The 21,500-nt window shown below is 41.3% G+C and overlaps 2 protein-coding genes across 10 annotated transcripts in view; one reads left to right on the top strand and one right to left on the bottom strand.

Moving 5' to 3' along the window:
• Positions 1–21,500, bottom strand: part of LOC111267113 (uncharacterized) — a 54,429-nt gene that overhangs the window by 16,352 nt on the left and 16,577 nt on the right. For 4 of the 8 annotated variants that reach the window (XR_002684422.2, XR_015313668.1, XR_015313669.1 and 1 more), the window contains one exon: positions 15,492–16,985. The exons of 2 other annotated variants lie outside the window; for them this stretch is intronic. Coding sequence is in view for 1 of the 6 variants with exons in the window: in XM_086971199.1 (XP_086827325.1) it covers positions 15,492–15,521 (30 nt within the window). In the remaining 5 variants the exon portion in view is untranslated. Of the gene's footprint in view, positions 1–15,491; positions 16,986–21,500 lie in introns of those variants that run through there. 2 more of the 8 variants (XR_002684421.2, XM_086971199.1) reach the window with 2 other exon arrangements.
• LOC111267112 (glutamate receptor 4) overlaps positions 16,984–21,500 on the top strand; it is a 75,268-nt gene continuing 70,751 nt past the window's right edge. For both annotated transcript variants that reach the window (XM_022845114.2, XM_022845113.2), the window contains exon 1: positions 16,984–20,773. In XM_022845114.2, coding sequence (XP_022700849.1) covers positions 20,674–20,773 — 100 coding nt within the window. In that variant the 5' untranslated portion in view covers positions 16,984–20,673. The remainder of the gene's footprint in view (positions 20,774–21,500) is intronic.

Below are 21,500 nucleotides of genomic sequence, written 5' to 3'. Positions count from 1 at the left end.
AAGTGAGTTGTCGTAAACAATCACCATGCGCAGATTGTCTTCATCAATCATTTATTTAGCACACTAATTACGTGCTTCCTCTGCTGTTGGTAAGCCTAACGTTATATACCAGCTTAGAAAAGATCCTTCAAATAATCACTGCGTAGCAACGTCTAACGAATAAGTGCCACCTGACAACTGGCTTTTAGGCAACTGTCGTAATACGCTGGCTCCTACGACCATCGCACGCGTCACTCTGCGACAAATCCAACTACTGAATGATGATTTCACTTGAAGGAATCGTATCATTTTGTTGACGTGTTATGAATCGTCTGCAATGTCCTTGGCAGCTACTATAAATTCCTACATTTGTCCGTAGTACATAAATCAACCGTCGTTGTAATTCCAGTATGAAGCTACTGATATTTAACCATACTTAGCCTTAACTAACCCAAAACAGGGCCAATGGTTTAGTTTTCTCCGTACTTCTGTAATATATATATATATATATATATATATATATATATATATATATATATATTAGGTGTTTCCCGCAAAAAGATCACGTCCAAACATACGAGTACCAGGCCACTGGTATCATTGCCCGGGCCGTGAGTGACGTAAGACTGTAGCCTAATTGAATTTTTTTCCGTTCGGCGCAATACGGCAAAAGATTTTACCCTCTGTGATGTTTTGCACCCTTGTCTTAAGTTTTGTAAGGATACTCGTCACGTGATGTAGGTACGCGCGCGCGCGCGCACGCGCACACACAAGTTCCTACAGAAAGGCGTACGTGCATTGAATACGTCATGCAGCTAAAGACCAACGCTATCTCTTCAATCCGTAAAGTGTTTCATATAGCTCCAGTATATTTGATGATAAGGCTGATTCGATAGGTCTGTTGCTCGCTTTTTCCCGCAACAATATAGAACCGTCAATTTATTCGCTCTATGCAATCGTATTTGATAAAAGAAAATTGCGGCGTGCATATCGAATCAATAACGATAGTTGGAGCGCTATCTGTTATGTTCCCTTTTCAACATGTTTAGACAGTAAATTTCTAGAGGCGTGAAGCTGATTTAATGCCTTCAGGCTATTATTGTGACTATTTGTTGTTGTGTCATACGTACACTATTTTTAGGTTGAACCTAAATATTAACCCGCTTCTACGATACTCGATGAATCGAACAACAAAAAAATGATTGGAAAATCTTATTAACATGTGGACTTTAAAAAGCCAGGGTAATTTCGAAAGGTCTAATGAGTTCCCCAATTTACGTAGGAGGAAAATACCTGTGCTCGGGTGATTCGGGCATGTCTAAGTGTTAACCTGAGTTTTCCTATTCGAACCCCTTAACGATTCGTCTCCATGTCGTGATGCGCCAGGATTTGTGTTTTGGTCACGCCGAGCTTCCTTTAAATAAGAAAAAAAAGCCTTTATAAGAAGCGAAAGCAGCGTCGTAACCTCTTATACGAAGTTATTCCTGATAGAGTATCCGAGCTCGATCATATCCTGCGTATCTAAAAAAAAAAACAGTGTCCATGAACCTATGGGCTTTTTACTGTGGCGGGCTGAAGCTCGCAGTGAGGTGCCAGTCTGTGCAATGGTGAACGGTTATTAGTGGCCGTTAGATATATTGCACCAGGGTCGCGAATTTGTGGCAAGATGGGTCGCATGTGTGTCTAACTGGTGATGCGAACCCAAAGCAGGGAGCATTTCCTATCCAGACTGAACAGTTCCGGCACCCTAGGCTTTATCCATTTTTCCATATGCAAATTGGCCTTTGCTGATCGCCTCGACTTCCAAAATTTCATTAATTAATATACCGTCATCCCCGAAACATATTCCATAGATAATAGCATTTGGACGACTTGGACCTAGTTCACTTTCACTACCTCATTTAGAATTGCTGATATATTTAGGGTTAGCCGCTAGCTATGCAAGAGGAAGGAGGCAGGGGCCAGAAAAGTTCACTTGGATGAGCTTCTATCCGCGTACCATTCCCTCCTTTTAATAACAAAAATCTGATCACAACACGAAGCATCTTGTTAACATACTGATACAAAACACCTTGACAAGTTCGTTTTTGAAGCCCTGAACAATTCTGAGCGTCCGTACGCGGTCGATTTTTGTGTTCTTTCGGTAAGACCAGTGCAGCAGAAGGCCTTATAGCATGATTATTTTAACATAAAGCGAACATTTTTGAGCGCATTAAATGAAAGAGATCATCGAGAACAAGTAACAATGTAGACTGTTCTGCTTCTCTGCTGTTAAATCAGTATTCCAGCCTCTTTCTATCCCAGATTCACAGAAATGAATTGATTCGAGTTGTACTGGATTTTGCGAAAACGACATCCTATAGTGAGCACTAGGTAAATACACTCGTATTTGCGCAGGATTACGTTTAACTGAATTATATAACTCTTGAACGATGTTAAAGCACCGACAACCCCTCGTAACGTATCTGTCCTTTTACCGTCGCTAGTTCGTTTTTAGCTTGCAAGGTAGTGCCATCAATCTAGTGCGGAGCTGATGTGCTCTGCCTTTAGGAAAGGCAGTCTCCGGGGCAGCTGGGAACATTGACCATTGCTAAGCTACCGTTCCAGTTGGCGCATTGAGATGAAGTTGTTATTCAGTCAGTCATTAAGAATGCAAGTCAACACGTGAGTGGAAGGAAGCGCGACGAAAGCTGCCTGCATGCAAGCTGACACGTGGCTGCGACACTCTGTACGCAAAGTCGGTAGCGATAGAAGCGAAAACGCCAGCTAGAAAGGAGGAACGGACAAACGGAACTAGGAGATTTGGAATAGGTGCCTTGTCTTGACATGGGCAGGGTTTGGATAGATCTTGGAAGTCTTTAGATATGGGCACGCACGGCTGACTACTTTCGACATTCATCTTGCGTTTGCCGTTGCGGTCCTGCTTCCGCGTTCAACTGCGTGAGCGAACGAATCAACTCGGTATGGAAGTAGGGGCAATAGAGAAGAAGCGAGTGCAACGGGCTTGCATCTATTTGCAAGCAACTCTTGTAGTGACGCTTTCTGTGCGGTGTGACATTAAATACGAATCGATCGAATGTAATTAGAGCAGATAGCGGCGTGTGGTGTTCAAGGAGTCAGCTCCGTATACTGGAATACACACTGTTCAACAAAATGCTATATAATGTTACGGTCAAGAATGTCGATATTAACAGATACGGTTTTAACCACTACGTTGGAGCTCTTAAGCAGCGGCCAAGTCCTTTACGGTTTGGTGAAACCTGTAGACCGGCTAGCAGCTTCCTGCTTGCTTACAGACGATAGGGGATGAGACTGGGAACACAAGAAACAGCGATCAGATCGTCACAAGAAGCGAGACAGTTAGAAGCCAACTCGCTGCTAATAGGCTACCTTCGGAACAGCCCCCTAGTGGTTGCTAGCCTTCGAACACGCCACGGAAGCAGGAACTCTGCCGAAAGGGGCTAATGTCGGGAAAAAGAGACTTGAAACAAAAAAGACCAAATGTATGCCGTTCGGAGAGAAAGCGGATATATGCCGTTCCAAGTTACCAGATCCAGGCTTTGGAGTCTCCAGAAAGGAATGGAGCTGAGAACGTGCTGCGACGATGGTGGGGAAATAAAGGACGTCAGGGAGAACTGTGATGACAAGGTGCAGTCGCTAGGGGGTGGCAAATCGTAAGACCTTGCAACAAGCACGCGAGATTATTAGCACGCCGAGTTGTTAAAGCGAGGGGTCACATGACACATTGATACTGTGTGGCCGCAGCGTGGATGGTAGCGATGGAAGATTGTCAGGGTCGAGTATGTAAACGGTCACTAGTCCGGACGCGTTCAGAGTGTAAAAGCCTAAGTCGGTACTCCATACATTACCAGACTTCAATTAACAGCCTAGTATCTTCTTGTATCTATATATATAGAACTTTGATTTTTCAAAGATGAAGATAAATTCAAAAACAAAAAAAAATAATAGAATAAGAATTTTCTTTGCCGATCATTAAAAAACGATCACGCTAAGGACGTGATAAGTTATAGTAAACCAGTGAGTGTAAATGGTGGCGTGCGGAGAAGAATGTTCTTGATATAGAACAGCTAGATTAATTCAGCCTCGACTAGTAAACATGTGTTGATCATTCAGACATAAACCTGACTTTTTTGCTGAAATGGCCGCTTATGAACTGATATTTTGTCGCCTGTAGAACACGGCTGCATAGGGCATACCTGCTGTTAGAACCAAAAAATTACTCACTGGTGATAAGTGTGGAAGTAATGACATCTATAGAATAATTTCAAACATCTTATATTACTTATAATGTTAGTTTTTATAATCTATAATGTTAGAATAGGAGCATGTAAACAACAGCCACACTAGAGTTGAATAAAAATATTTAGCATATACTACTACTATGAAAAATGTTTTTTCAAAAAGCCTAGAAACTTTTTTACCGTTTCCTTCTACAATTTCAACTGCTAATACCGACTAGCCACTAATATAGGTCACTTCATAGGACGCATTTACTGAGACATTTTGGCTTATTATGTTTGTTGGAATTGTCCGAGTGTCCTTCGGCTCTTTAACTTTGAAAAACTGGTATCCGGAGGTACTTGGATCCGCTTGTCAGCAGTAGAATAGGGTAATGATACAAGCGGGAAAGGAACCATACAAATAGGTATGGAGAGGTTAACGCTATGGCTTATAAGCCTTGAACAATTAATAAAGCACTTCAGAAGGACATTTGAAACGTGAACATCATTCCATGAATCATGCTTTTCCAAAGAAGTGCATAAAATAAATAGAGATCTACGACATGCGCGTGGCTGAGTACTGAGTTCTCTGTGTTTGAGGTACTGCGCTTTCTGGAATAACGCAGATCGGACAAGGCCGCTGTACCGAACCTGAGTTGCAATGAGCACGCGAAAAATACGAGTGACTTCTTCCCTTGCTGAACAAGTCTGCTTGCGTAAAATATTGGCCCTTACCGACAAGCTGGAAGAAAGCTCTCCTAAGTGTCATATCTAGAAAACAGAGCAAGCCGCTTGACCCCTCTGTATGGAGGACGATCGCGAAGAAAAGTTACTGCTACAAGACCCTGGGTCATCTCATCGCACGTCTGCTAATGGGATTGCTGAAAATTTATTTATGTATCTCAATTGAACAATGTAGATTTGCTACAGGTCATTCCATCGTCACGACATGTGACAAATTGCTCCAGGAAGCACAGGATGTCCGTCGCAGCTTAACACAGGGGTTCAGGGATTTTCAGTCGGCGTTCGATATGGTTCCCGTAGACAAAATTTTAATAGAGTTCGATGAGTATAGATGACAGAATAACCCAGTTAGAGCCGTTCATCTAATGAACTAGCGTTGTACAAGCTGATAACCCGAACCCTTCGCTGTTCTCTCTGTTGCTAAATGACGTGCTATTGCGTGTTCAGGAATTGTAAGTCATCGTTCCTGTTCCGACGGCAGAGGTAAAAATGCTGTTTTATTATTATTTCGGTGCGAGTTCGCTTCATGTCCAGTAGGAACTCGCCAGGCTGTCATGTTACGTGGATGAAGTTGGACTGTTGATCAACATGGACAACACAGAAGGCACAAAGTTTCGCCGTAAAAGCCGCCGTGCTGATTCCGTTAGGCAGGGTGACCTTGGAATACGGAAATAGCTTAAAGTCCCTAAGGGCAGTCTTGCCCTTAAACGACTGAACCAGCGCAGAGTACATCACGGTCGGTGCACCATGAATGATGGTTGCGAGTGTAGCAATACGTGCGCCCTTCAGATACTCTACGTACATAGCACAAGCCTAGTTCGAAATAAAGATGGTACCAGTTGCTTCCTACGGAATTTGAATTGTGTGGAAACATTCCTCGTCAAAGCAGCTCGAAAAACTTGACGGAGTTCAACTTTCGTTCTCAAAGCGTCTCATCAATTTGCATCGTTCATCATTGAACAGATATGCGTATCTTCTGCACGACATACCGCTATTTGCGAAGATTTAAAGCGCCGGCTCAGGATTTTTATTATTTATGTCTATCCGAAATTTATCAGCACATAGGAAAAAGGCGGCGGAGATCGGTTTTGACTTCCATAACAAAAAAGTTATGATTAATGAGGTCTGGGAAGGGCAGAATAGAATGAACATATAGTTACACGCTTTGTAGTACGTAAATTTCATCGCTTTTAATGTGATGAAACTCATGTGCAGACAATAGGTAGGTGTTCATTTACCTAAGGCTAGGTGTCTTTGTATAAGATGTAGTGCAACATATCCCAGGAACCATGAGACGTCACACGCGGCAGTACCATCGTTAACCACTTCTACCGATCAGGCACCACGACCTTATAACTTTTAGTTAGCGTTCGAGCAGCGCAATCGAACACAACTATGGTGGGAAAATGGTGGATCGAAGCTTTTTGTGTGTTTCCTTCTACATCGAACGAATTAGAAAACTAGCCTCGAAGAGTCTACACCATTCTATGTTATCTAATAATAAACAACTGCACGAATAGGGTCCGTGCCATTAGAATCTACCGCACGTCCGCGCTTAGTGCACGCCTCGTCTTCGTTGACATCCTAATGCAAGCTACATTCGAAATGAAACCAACTGCACATTGCTAAAACCGTTCTATAAATGATTTTGGTTTCCTCTGAGTACCCGTTGTTCGTAGAGTCCACACAAATTATTAAACGCATACAGGTTTTGTCAGTAACAGGCCGTTTATAATAAACCATAACTGCTGAATTCTTTTGCAGTCTGCTGTCGCATTGTAGCTTTTCGTGAGAGTGATTCCTTCGTTACGCCGAACATGCTAAAACTATATAAGAAACTAGGTTTAAAAACACGTTTATTTTTATAGGATTTACTCTGTCTCATTGGTTATTCGAATGAAGATTAGATGGCCTTAAGGCATGTAAATACCGTCGTCAGAGGTATATACCTGTGTGGTCCTAAAATCAATCCATACGACCACTTTCGTAAGCAATAGCGGGCCTATGTAATTTTACTAGGCCAGAAAAACGCGCATTTATGAACATAATACAAAAGTGTTTAAGCTGAATCACCAGACTGCCAGAATTTCACTGCGCGTAGGCGCCGTGGCGTCTGTAAAACTAATAGAGAACAAATTGAAAACATTTGGGAAGGTACCTTGTTTGTCAAGGTTATGAAGGGAGGCGTCCCTCGAAAATATTTTTGATTGTTTTAGCCATTCATGTAAAATTGCTTCATTACTATTTCAAACTAGATTTTATCTACGCTCATTTTACTGTTCCACATTTTCTGTTTGCGTCCTTTTTCCGTCACTAGCGCGAGCTACTGCGAGGCGTTGCTTGCTCTTTGGCGCTCACCGATGCTCAACTTGCACTATCATATTTTTTACTACCTGCCAGTGCAGAAACTCTCTATACTGGAAAGCATGTCTAAGCAGTTTGCGGTACTGAAACACATTTTCGAACACGCTAAATACGCGTGCAGATGGTTATCTTTTGAAGGCCTTAGCGAGTATAAGTGATAGAAGGAGCTCGTCCCAAGCCAGCTCTAAGGTAAACATGAAAACAACGGACGTAGATGGGTAGTTTATAATGCTGGTCGTTATTACGGAGCTAAAAACTAGTTGTACTGAATAGTTGAGCAAAAGAAAACGTGAAGTCTCTTAGTTAACAACCCTCTATAGCTAGTGATGTTATTAAATTAACTATTGAATATTTTCTGTTACTAGAGTTGAGAAGTCTGGCAAGAGAATCGTGGTCCGACAAAGAAGATATCTGAATAACGGAATAGGATTCCGTTGTGGAGTGGACTGAAGGGGCTCTCCGACGTACTTACGATGTGTAGCACAAAATTCGAAGTCGTTGGTAGAACTCGACATCTTGATGTACCGTTAACTTTTAATGTTAACTTGTGGTATTTTAGGTGGAAGTGAATTATGTACTTTCAGGACTCCGTGTGGTTGATGCGCCTCGCTCAAGATTTGTTCGAGTATTTATCCTTTTTGGCTACGTTGCGGAGACGTTCGTAGCTTCAAGAGGAGAACAATCATAGGGGTCATGCTTTCTTTCTTTCAGAATTCATTTCTAGAATTTTCTACGCATAGAGTAAAACCTGCCTTTGTAAGAATAAAGCATTTTAACCACTTTTAGAATTACAAAAAACTTGCCAGTTCCAAATCAAATGTATAAATGTACTGTTGGCTTTCTGTCCAGTTACTTTACGGAAACATCAAAAATGAAATTTTGTACAATTTCTGCAACGCGGAGATGTATCAGTACAGAACTGCATTTAATTATAATCGGAGACGACTCACACAAAGTGAGGACAAAATGTTTCCTTTCACATTCTGTTAAGGTTTGTTCATCCAACAAATGAATGGTATACCGCAGAGTGATATCGACGTACATGATAGTTCTCAACCTCTCCCTAATGACAAATAACACACATTTAATTTAACATTTAAATAAAACTAACATATTCCTGTGATGTCAGCAGCTAAGCAAATATGGAGAACGGAGAAAAAGGGGGTATAGGATATAGTATATAGGATATATGTACCAAATTATGACGGATGTGGCACGGAAGCTTGGCTGCTAATAATTGTAACTTGAAAACCGAATACCCTTCTTTTGGTAGATATTGCCTCCTTAAACTTCATAGCGTAGGGCCGCAGAACTATCTGCACTTTTCCTATGAAACAGAAATCTATTGCACTACATAGGTGGGTAGGAAGGTGCATTAGCCGATGAATAAGATGTTATTTCTCGGAGTGTTGTCCCTCCTAGTTTTCTGGCCTAATGTGCTTAAAATTCCACGTACATTTGAAAACAGCTTTTCCTAAAATAAACTCAAAATTATTTTTACTTTTTAATAATTTTATGATATTTACCTCTTGTAACGCCAAAATAACACGGCCTAAAGCGGTTAGATGATTTAACCTATAGAAAAACCGTAATCCATAAAAAAAATCTTTCATAATCATTAAAGCTCATTTCATAGATTATCATAAAAATTAAAATTAAAAAAATCGATGTTTTCCTGTCTCGCCATAGAAATATCTCACAAAAAGAACTTCCTTATTATATGCTACATAAATTCGATACATACTATTTTCTTTTTTAGATCATGAATAATCCATTTATTGGGCACTATTTGTCACGCGAAGCAACTGCAGCTGTCGTGTGATGTTTTTCAAAATTAAACAACAAATGTCTAGAAACACTGACTATTACTGTTTATTGGCTAAAATATAATGACTGAATGAAAAACAGCTCAGGCTTGGCCTTATTAAAAAAGTTCTGCAACCAAATCCAACAACTCCCTAACAAAAGCCCATACAATTAAATATTAATGCGAACTCCTAAAGAACCATTAACTAAATTAAACATGTAATGAATTTCTATTCGGGTAGTTACAGACAAGGACATAACAGTGCCCATTAGCTATCTTCCAACGTGAAAACGAATCCCGTTATGTCAAGCCATCCTTTTTGACCCTACTTTACATTGCGCGCCCTAGGTACATCTAAGTCCCTAACACATTAGACACGCTGTAAGTCACGTAACATAACGATCCATATAAATTGCATTCAACCTCTACCGAATATGGAAGAACTAATCTTGATTTAGGTTGCTTGAGCTCAATTTCGCCAGACGCTGTCATACCATCTCGATAACCTTGTATTGTTTACAACACCAGATGACCCTTTTTCAATTGATTTGAATTGAATGAATAGATTTTTGATATCACCTATACCGTTCGGCGCAAGATATTAGCCAAGTCATGTTTCATTGTCAAACTTCAGCCAACGCATGGCCTCCATAAGCAAGCAGGTTATAAATGTATATGGATGCAGTCTTTCCGCTTCCTGGAAGGTCCTGAAGCCTGAGGCTCGCTTTCGGCGGATTAGCGAATAATGCCGATGCAATCATTAGCTTCACCCATGGGCTTGTTGCTACCAGGTAACACCACTTCTCAGGGGCAAATCTGACACAAGCATCCTTTAAATTATATTTCATCGCCTTTAAAAAATGTCCCTTTATCATTGGTTCTCCTTCGATCTTCTGTTCCAATGTTCCATGATTCTCCTTCGCCAGGAGAAGGATGGCAAAGTATTTACGTATCTTTCGACATTTTAGAGCGCCTTTCAGATTGCTTTGTAACCTTTCAAGACCAGTCCCAATGGCCCTTATATTTTCCAAGGTGTCGCCTGTTTTCTCGGCTACTCTCGGAAATCACAGCACAGAGCTCTAAACTGTCCCTTTAGACTTGTGTCATCTTTCACCTCCTAAATACACTCACAGGCTTCAAATACTTTACCCGCGTTGTAAAGTTCACCGTATCTTCTCACAGCTTCAATTGAAATTAGTGCCCTGCGGCCCAACATTGCGCCGCATATGGTTTCTAATGTAAGTATAGATAACTCAAATATCTCAAAATGAATCCCTCCATAAGATTCCGCGATGCGCTAATTTCCTTTATTGAAACATAGAAGATGCTAACTAGAAAGAGTTAATCGCGTGATTTTCTAATGCACACGTCAATGATTGACACCACTGTACTTCCAATGAACAATGACGTTTGTTCACTGCTCGTGAATACATATTCATACTTTGGCAAATAGTATTTTCCTAGGTATGTTCTGAAAATCAAGGGCTAAGGAAATATTAAGCCCTATAGAGCTAATAGCCCAGCCTCAAGACATTTGTTACAGTCGTTTTAGGTCTTTTCAAGGTTCGAAGCTCAGATTGCGCATCTTCAAGAGGAGTTTGTCGAAAACGTTTCAGTGCCCCTGGCTCAATGAAAAGCCAAATATTTAAGATTTTCCTTGCATTGTTTAGTTTTTACGAGCTTCGAAATGCGACCTAAAGAAGGGTCGCTATTTTCGCGTTTTCCTCTGGTTTAATTCAAGCTAATCGTTACTTAAACAAATTACGGATATAGCACCTTTCATTTTTTAAATGTACTAAACAAGTTTTTTGTAAGGCAAATTGCCCCTTTTTATAATATAGCTTTACGACGCACATCTGGGTGCGATTTTTATGCGAGATGTCTATTTTTAACCTGTTCAACAATTCACCAAGCGATTCTATGGTTATTCAAAAATTATCATGGATTTCACCCTACGCACTGCAAATAATCCTAGTGTGAGTTTAACTAAATATTCCCCTGTAATTGGATGACAATAGCTAGCTTATTCAGAGCGATAGAAAAAAGATATGGTAGCGATCTTGTAACAGTACTAGTACTCCTCTAAGTGTTCACTGTTGCACGCTATACTTTCATCAGATTTTCATAAAGCGTTTCATGACATCCTGAGATACAGTTCAAGTGTATGGCCGTAATCGAACATTCCACATCCGATCAATCTTATGTTTGTATGTACACCATCAATGCTTATGTTTTATAGCTTTTTTTTATAAATTTCAACTCTAATGAACTGGTAAATGGCCGTCATCCGGCGCAAAAGCCGACGACTTTGCTCTACTCTCATGCGTGTCCGATTGTCGATATTTAGCCTGCGCTACGTTGTTCATATACAGCTGGATTTTTGTTTTCATTTATCAGCTCACAACTCCATTGTGGTTATTTCCCTATTTTTACTAGGGTTGTTAGATTTAGGCCGACCAGTCGAGGTGATATAGCCTCGTGTTTTCAGATATCTCGCTCCCAGCGAGTCGTATTTTCATGTTGTTTCGTTCTTAGAAGGTGGCCTTTGCTGGTTGCTGCTTTGGTTGCTCGCGATCTGGGCCGATGTTGTGTCCTGATATATTGCAGCATGAAAATCCAGGCTCTTGCAAGCGGGGTTCTACTTTACCTTCATATATGCATATAGGTGAATTCAGCCCTCGACGGTCTATTAGATTTATGTGCTAACACAAAAAAACGAATCTATCACGACTATTAGTGTTTTCAGACAGTTCGTTTGCTGGCCTTACATCGGCCAAATTTGAAGAAAGCTGCAAAGCTTCGTTGGCTATGTATGCTATTACCCCCTCTGAAGGTCCCTTTACCACCGTTGATTGTGCACTTCAATAAGCACATATATAAGCAGATTACACGCTCCGATATGCTTTATCATCACTTCTATGATGTCGTAAATCACAGTTGTTTTGTTGGGGTATTCTGCGATCATTGGATTAAGTGAATGAGGTCAATCTATTAGCGTGAACAAACCGTTTAGACTTGGAGTTTATATTGTTATTAAATGTACTGTGCATTTTCGTTTCGCCTTACGAGCATGCTTTTCTTGGCGAGACAAGCAACAGTAGCTCTAACGCTGACTGTCTATACCTTCGGCAAAAGGTTGACCGCGGCAAATATAATACTACATAGCATCAAATTGCTTCTGGCGACGTATAGTCCCTACGGTATTTTATAAACCCCTAATGTTTAATTCGCGACGATCAGCAAGACGGGCCGGGCCCTCTCTTAGGACCTTATTGAAAGTTAACTCTACAAATGAGAAGAATTCTTGCATTCTGACGCAAACTGATTGAAGCACTCCCGGAGAAACTGTATATAAAATATGCAAGTAAATAATTAATATGGGCATGATAATGGTATTAAAGGGGGTATGCTCATTACGACAAACAGCGTGTCGAGGCCTATGCCAATTTAGATGTCGTATTTTATATATGCGTGTTAGTGTTTCTGAACGGATAGCGATATGGAATTGATGTGTAATATTTTGGTAATAGTGAGGTCTTCCCCCTTCAGTTCTTACATGTTTTCTAGCTTAATAGTCTTACGTACATAGTTACCTATGCCGCTCAGTAACTTTGTCTTTTTCTCCTGTTTTTTGTCGAACTTATGAATTATTCTACGAATAACTTATTGAACGCAGACCTAAGGAAGAAAATAGTTCGATGCATCATTTACATAAAACTATAATATATGTACTATGACGTTACATTAGAGCTTAGACGAAAGTATTTAGTTGTATCAAAAGCATATACATTTTAGTGATAGTTGTGTTTCTCTACTTCTATCTTGTTGAAAGGACACAATAAATCGTTCAGACATTTGCCGCACCCAAATATTATTTCATGAGAAAAACCTGTTGATGTTCTGGGCATGACAGACTGATTTCAGAACTAGGAACTGATCTAGGAACACCTCTACTCAAAATATTCGTAACCGCTAGGCAAAGTCGTGTCTGAGGTTTGATAATTTTTATTTTTTCATTTTTTTTTTTTATTTCGGAAGCTTCAGATGGATGATATTTTTCGTATGAAAAAAACATTACATTTTGTTTGCAGTGCGATTTTATCTGGGCATCCTCTAGTTTTGTTCGACGATAAGACTATGCTTTTGCGCGACTGTAACAAGAACCAGTTGAAATATTTATCTTTTCAAAAGTTTGCGACTATTTTTGTGTCTGTTGTGGACCTATGTATGTCATTGAAATTGTTCATTATGTACTCTAGTTTGTTATTAGCTCGCCCGTTTTACTTGAAACGGATTTTCGGGTACACTGAATGTAAAACTTCAAGCATTTTAAACTTAGAAAGCAATAAAAGCACAACAAGTGGTTTTGAAGATATAATACTTTGTAGGAACAACGGACCCTCCGAATGTTGTTGTCAAGTTTTAACTTAAAAACCGCTGCTTCTCTTCTAATAAGTAACTCATTTGCATTTTGTAAACACAGCGAAGTTCGACAGGGTTTTGCTTATTGTACAACTGATTTGGCTTGTATGACCTTAAACGCAACACGGTCTTTCCTAGTACGTAGTCAATCGCGTTAATTACGCTTTATAAACATTCTGTTTCTCCTTATAACATCTGCTCTTTACGTATTGGATCGCCTTTAATCTAAACCATTGAGTGTTACTACGGAGATCAAGGCGGGAGAAGCCCACGACCTAGTTGAGTTCACTTTAATCCCCTTAGCTCCCCGCTACCTGCGAAACTACGAAGGTTTCTGTATGAAAAATCCTTTGGCTCTCAGCGAGAGTCGAACCCACGCCATCATTAGGCCGACGTAATGTGTAAACCGCTTCTGAATAAGCCATCCTGCTCCGGCATTTAATGTGTCATGTGGTTTTATTTACTGGTTCCAGGAGTCCAATAGATGGCCCGGGTTAAGTACCGGCAGGTAAGTACCAAATGTAAAGCCAACTGTAATATTGAGCGTATACATAAATTATGGCGTCTGTTTTTACTAATGCTGAACTTTATTTTCTAAAATAGTGCACAGACCTTAATGACCGCAATAATTAGAGTTATGATTTACGGACGTACTGCTCGATATGTCCCATGGGACGGAATAGATGGTAGTGTTGGGGAATTGAAATCGAAAGATTTCTGATTCTAATCTGCTTAACTATATGATTGTACCTGCAGATTTATTCACGAAGTATAATATTAGGAAAATTACGAGAAGAGTAGTAGGTCTTCTAGAGATAAAAATGTCTTTAGATCCTGGTGTAACAGTTGCAGACTAATTGCGTTCGCTCCGTAAAATTGGAATACCGCTCTTTGAACAGAGTGTTTTACATCGATCTGAACGGATGGTCCAAAGTAGATCCAAAATCAGCGGGTAAACCGCGTGGTAATGCAGCTTAACTCAAACGCGATTGTTACATTAAAAGATGCAACGATTTATCAAACCACCTTTAAACAGACGAGAAGCTCAGTGATCCTTCATCCCGAATTGTACTAAGCCATTATTTTTTTTCTAAAATATAATCTATTTTAATTTGAAAATAAAATGCAATGCAGTGCCATGTATGACGTTCTTTGAGCCCAATTTGTTAATTTATATTATTACCCCGAAAAAATGAGCGGTAGGCATAACAAGCATCATGAAAGACATAGTCCTCCAGGGCCATTATGCAAAATCGAATTATCTAAAGCCTTTTTTAAAGTAAAAATATTAGGACACCAGGTTCAGGCTGAAAATCCATTGTACACGTAATAACGTTTGCCTCGAAGAAGTGTTAATGTTTTCGACTTTGTTGCATCGTTAGAACTCTTTTTCTATATACATTTTTATACATGCACGCTTCTACCCGTATGAAGCTATATAATGACTATAATAATTACCATTATCATTGCAGACTCATATCATTGATTGCTTGGAGCTGTTGGCATTTATCAACCGCCTGGCATTGTTACGCTACATTCGGATGGCAACGTTACGAAGCATCTTATAAGGGATATTTGCACATGCTAAAATTCCAGGAACACTGAGTTCCTTCTCTATATTTATTAAATTTGCACCAACTTTATCGCATAAACTTCCACGGGGCTTCTATTCAATGCTGCACAGTAGCATAGTATTTAAAATCAATCACTCTTATTAAAGCGTATACTTCTCACTAAATGTTATTATTTTTGTTTTTAAACATAAATGCATGCATTTTCGTAGCTATTTGATTTCTATTAAATTATTTTTTTCTTTGGAAAGTCAAACCCAAGTACAACAAAATGATCAAACCCTATACAGGGGTCCTCCGGATAGTCCGAGAAAAGCACATACACGATTTTTCTTTTGTTTAGACTACGGAATATTCACTTACCTGGTTTGCGTCAAGCGATACGCTGGCCATAACAGGTTTCCATTTGTTTCAGCTAACATAGTCGCAGTGAACTGGATTATCTAGATCCCAAGGAAATTATCACGCTATGTTGAACATCTGAATGCCTGGTGTTAGCTGAGGCGAAAACGTTCGACTCTCTTTCGACGTTTTTTTTTAAACACATGCAATGATTCAAGGTACATGCCCCATGTGTGTGGTTGTAGCGGTATGTATTATATACCGTGTTCGTCATTGTGCTCGTTTCAACGCGTCTTGAGATCGTAAGGCTCCATTTCAATTTGAGAAAAAAAAATACATTGAACATATGAGTTTCAAGCTGAAGTTTTACACATTTTTCAGAGGCTTCTGCACTAACGTGTATTATAGTTACGGATCTCTGGTTCGTTGTACTGTTGTAGCTGTCCTTAGCCTTGAACTTCGACTAATACTTGACTGATATTTTTTCAGTACCTTATCATATGTATCTTTACGTCGTTAATTTGTTTAATCACTGACATATCGTTTTCCTCACTTGTCAAGAGCATATCCAAAGCGATGAAATGCCGCCGAAAAAGCTCCGGCTGGAGGCCGGTGGAACGATGAAATGTTTCCCTAAAAAGCAGCCCATAAGGATCTACTGTAGAATACTGTTTAAAAAACTTATCCACATCCATAATTTCGTATACTGGCGATTACTTTTCAACAGGAGGAAGTTGGTTGTCAGAAAATGAATGGCCACAGGAACAAGATAATAGTTCATGAGATTATATTGTTATTAAGGTAACCCCATTCGCCGACATATTCGTTATGAGAAATTAAAGGCGAAATTATGTGATCTACTCACGTTTTAGACTCTTCTCTCGCTATACCATCAGAAAACCTTTCGAGGAGACCTACAATGTGTGATCTGGGGATTTTTCGTCTGCAACTGGTATCTTTATGATCATGTTGCTAAAAGCAACTGTGGATATATTTATAAGGTGATTAGAACATCAAGTATTCCAGTCGATGTATAATAATTCTGCCGATTCTCGAGATAAATTCAGGACACTTGTTGCTTATCTCTGCTTCTTATTTTAATGTCACGGATTTAGACAATTAGATAAATTCTCGATTGCATGTGAGCAGCTATTATATATATGGGACGGTCTAATATTGCTGATAATACCAATAGATATAGTTACGGTTTTTGCCGTTGGCTCTTTTCAGCAACTGAAGTATGCCCTAGAGTGCCGTACTTGCAGAAGCGGTCTGTCTAGATCGTAGCCTCCGCTTTCTCGCTGTCGCTCCCACGCTTCATCTCATCATCAGTGTTGTCACTATTAACCTGCTCATCATTTTCATAGCTGGGATACATCTGTGTCTCGTCCATGCGGTCCGTCACTCGGTTGTTTGCTCAGTTGTAAGTTTAGATGTGCTAACATCATTGACGTTCGTGATGCTGCTATTGGCTAATAATTGTTGCGGGCCGTTCTGGGCAGCTGGGTCTTGCGTCTGAAACTCGTATGACGCTCGCATCTGAAGCTTAGTTATGAAGTATGCTTTCTACATGCGACACACAAATGTACGTGTCGTTCGCAGACATTGTCCCACTTGCGAGGGAAGTTACTAGTTTGTATTCTTCAAAGGTATCCGCAAGTTAAATCAGTATAGTGGAGTTGATTACTAAATTACACATTTGCATGTCAAGGTAGCTATTTATATGATATTCGAATACACATTGCAGAAATCCTAGCTGCGGATCTGAGCTGACAGGACCTTCTTTCTGATAGATCACGTATTGTCTTGCGACAACAATTTCTATTCATAATAACACAAATAGTACTGGATCACAGAGCGTTTCTGGAAAACTTCTGAGTGGTCGTAGTCTAAATAGACCTTCAGGTGTGGGGCATCGCTGAAAATAGATTTAATTTTCCTCCCAGTTATTCACAAGCCGCTTTCCGCCATACCTTGAGTTCAGGAGCACTCTTCCAGAAGAATAACACGGGTTTTGACAACAGCATTTGATCTAACCTGTGAACTCTATTTTCCTGGAACGCAGTCCATGTCAGTATTTGCATGCAATATTCGCTGATCTTCAACATTCATTGGCGTGGCTCCTAAGAATTCTACACTCTTTAAGCCAGCTCGAATTAAATTACCCCCAAAACATCATGGAGCTTCTTGCTTGGGAATATTGGCCAGACAAGCGAGGTCGTTCTAGACGACGGAGCTACTGAGCTCGATATTTTTCGGCAGGCCATAGGGATGTCTCGAAATGACACTGAAAGTCCACTGCTAATCTCAGTAATCATCAGCGATTTACATACTGAATGAAACTAATTTACGACGAATTGAAAGATACCCCGATGAAGCTCACTCAAAGTGAACGTACGAGAGGCTGAAGCGGTGAAACTTCGCCACGAGAGTTCTCTAGGTTAAGTAGATTCTCTTCGACTCAGGATCACAGTAATCCAATGCGTCAATTCCTCTGCGTATTTTGGTGAACGGCCCGGCATCAAGGTACGCAATTAGTTGACGAGCACATTTCAAAGGACGCGGAAGGCTCTTCTAATGATAACAATAATTTTCGATCCGCAAAATCTGTTGGTATAAAAATTTTTTGACTGAAAGATTGCAGCTACGGATTGCAGCTAATATGAGAATATTTCGAAAAATAAATCACTTGTTCGAACTAGGTCATTCAAAGCCTAGCCCAATTCAGATGTGTCCTGCGTTCCCAAAACTCAACCAGGAACCAACATATCGACTTACTCTGTGAGGCACTACTATTTGTTAAGGAGCAGGTAGCCACAAGGCAGCTACCTAGAGGTTTTTACGTGTGTTTCGTTGTCTTTTTAGAAAAAGGTCGGCAAATTTGTGAATTAAAGACAAAAATTGCCGAAAAGGTTCTAAGGCGAAAGAGCTTCAGCTAACTTGTCGTCCGCGCAAAGGGAAGATTTGAAAAATTTCGTGCCCCTAACCGACAAACAAAGGGACTAGCAGGTAACTCATTTGTGCCTTATCGTGGAGCAGTGAAGGCGTATATTTTAGTTGGCATGTTTACTCGGTTCTATGCACCAGCTTGTGTGTTAAGCGGCCTAGGGGCTCACAAAGCCTGTCTTCTGTTTGCCGTGCTACAGTTATGTTCATGGAAAAACTGGAGGCAGCGGCGGTAACAGCAATGGCAGTCTAGCTGCTATGTATGTTTTTACACCATTATATTATTATACAGCTATGCCATTGTATGTGTTTCAGTATAAGCAGGTGTGGATGCGAGCGTGTGTGCGGTCAGAAGTTGACTCCCCTAGTCACGTCTACGTCAGTGCATGAGCTCGCGAGAGTACGAGAAAGAATCAGCCCGAAAGAGTTAGAGCAACTGAGGACATAAAGAAAAAGAAGCTACTATGGAGACGAAAAGCCGCTTTCGCATAACAAATAAACGGAAACGAGAAAGCTTAATTAGACCACCAGCAGCTCGAAAAGATCAGCTTGGTCTCCTTGCATGACCTGCATGCGCAATCTTTGCTGCCATCTAATCACTCCGCACAATCTTCTCCGTCCATCGGCTTGGTCGTGCCCATTGCCGGCGCACTCGTTTTTGTTTCTTTTGAATCTCACTTTCCCGCTTATCTAATCTCCTTACTAGTCCTCCTTCCCCGCCTATCTTCTTTTTCTCACTGCTATGTCATCTAACCGTTGTATCGGCGATTGGATGCAGACGGTTCGTATCTGATCTTGCACCCATTGATAGACACAGCTCAATGCCGGTCAATGCGTTGAATCTACTGCGCATATGCGCATGTGAGTGTTTTTCCCAGGCAATAAGACCAGGCAAGACAGACTGTTCATTTGCCGGAACTTTGTTGCAGAGAAATACACGACAACATCACAGAATGAAGAAAATACGATGTGACAGTTTCTTGTTGTCTAGGTGTTCGCGCAGTTTTTCAGGCACTATACCTACAGTTCTATTAGCTGCTGCTATTCTTAATTCCGTCAGCCGTTGCTTATATGGCTTGTCTCCATTAGCAGTCAAGAAAAAGAAGCGCGTGAAGGGAACAAGGCCGCTTTTTAAAAGCATTTTTCCTTTCGTTCTAGTATTGCCTGTCTACACGTTTCCATGGTAATATTCTCCTTTCCTTACCGACAAAAACTTTCTTTAACCTTCTGTTCTCCGGCGCTATCTTGGCACCCTTCTTCTTCGCGATCTTCGTGCGGCTTGGTCCCTTCTTGTCCATTCCTTGTCACACTGTTCGCGTTTTCGTCGCTCTCAGCTGCCGATGCCGTCGGCACCGTTCCTAGCGTCGCCATTGAATAGAGGAGGAAAGCCATGCTGGGTGACCTACACACGCCGCTTCATCACTGAAGGCAACCTCCCGTACGCGACGAACAGTTTACCGCGCTTTATCCCACCTGGTGCAACGATCTGATTTCTGTTCGTTCCGCCGTTCTTTATGCGACCCTCGTTGCCTGCACCTTTTCTGATCGCTTCCCACTCTGTTGGTAACGGTAGAAATGAAGAGAGGGATTAGGATTGGTACCCTACCAAAACGTAGGGACGGATGAGTTGCAGTTGGTGCTACTTGAGGGAGAAGCAAACATTTTTGCAAAATATACAACTAACCAAATGCGACTTACTTCCTTGGTCCATAGGCGGCAGCAGCCGCCGTCGCTGGTTGTGAGGGGAGGGCGCTGATGGTGGTAAAGGGAAAGGGACTTGGAGTCCGGTTAGCGCCGACCGCGTGTTGCTTTCGCAAAGGCAAACTGGCTCTCGGCCTTGCGCCGGTTGACGTACTTTGATTCGGTGTGTTGTCGTTCGTCATGCTGCTGCATGTCACTACCTCTGTGAGAGGCAGCAAATCTGGTTTGCCGGCCTTCTATACAGTACTTGCCGGTAGTTTGAACCCGGACCACGTCAGTCAGTAGCAAACAACCACGACGATATCAAGCCATTACCTAATATACAGTACAACTCAGCGGACCGACCAGCGTTGTTGTTGTTGTTGTTGTTCTTCTTCTTCTTCTTCTTCTTGTTCTTGTTGTTTCCGTTGTCGTCGTCGTCGTGAACAGTCGTATATGGTGTTTGTGTCTCTTAACGTATACGTGTGCATCCCTGGACGGCGCTTCGCAGCCACGGCAAGGAGCGCACTACGTTAATTGAAAGGTAATCTACTGGTGCACAAACAAACTCGTACTAATGCGGCCCCTTCTAGCTGGATTTCTGTGGTACGTGGTGTCGCCGCTGGTGCACGCCGGCAGCACGGGCGCCGCTGGCGAAAGAATTCGTGTTTCAATTGGTAAGTAACTGATATAAGCAAATAGATGGCTGAATAGAACGAGTGACCACACACGCACATAGCAATCCGCCGAAAGCGCCTACGTCAAATGAGAAAAGAGTGCCAGGTATCAAATGCCGATTGCTATCAACAGGAATATCAAATTCAGGAGCGTTGGGTGGGTAAGCAGCGGAACCGAACCCAGAGCGAAACAAAATTAACCGCTGAATTGCATCTTTCGGTTCGTCCACCGAAAGGATCCGTCAAAGCAACACGGTTTCCTCATTTAAAATGAATGACACAATGCTAATAACGCCAAATGATTCTAGTGGATAACTAGTCCGAGATTTAGTGGCTGCCGTTCGACTCTGGGCAATAGGATGCGGACGTTATACCTCCGGTTAGTTCCTGGTTCACCTGTGTCTATGCGTCCAATGACGTGAAATTTGTTAGCGCTGCTGCCTTGCCTTTGTCGTTGTAGGGAAGTCGAACGAGACGAGCGGGAAAAATGAAAGAGTGGGCGACGAGCCTGGGATTGTGTGAGATCAGTTGACGTTAGAGAGAATCGATCAAGGCAGACTTCAGAGATACAAGCTTATTGTGATCGATCGCAGCGACACGGCGGAGACCAGTCGAAAACGACACAATTGCCTCTTTCCGTATCGGCAACTCAGCTGGACAGCAACGTCTGCTGTCTTTCTGCTTTACGTTTGCTTTCGCAATAGCGCTTCCGCTCAGCGAATCCTCC

This window comes from Varroa jacobsoni, unplaced genomic scaffold (genome assembly GCF_002532875.2).
Source record: "Varroa jacobsoni isolate VJ856 unplaced genomic scaffold, vjacob_1.0 scaffold_1147, whole genome shotgun sequence".
Classification (NCBI taxonomy): Eukaryota; Metazoa; Arthropoda; class Arachnida; order Mesostigmata; family Varroidae; genus Varroa; species Varroa jacobsoni.
Note: the sequence above shows the minus strand (reverse complement) of the source record. Positions and strands in the feature narration are given on the sequence as shown.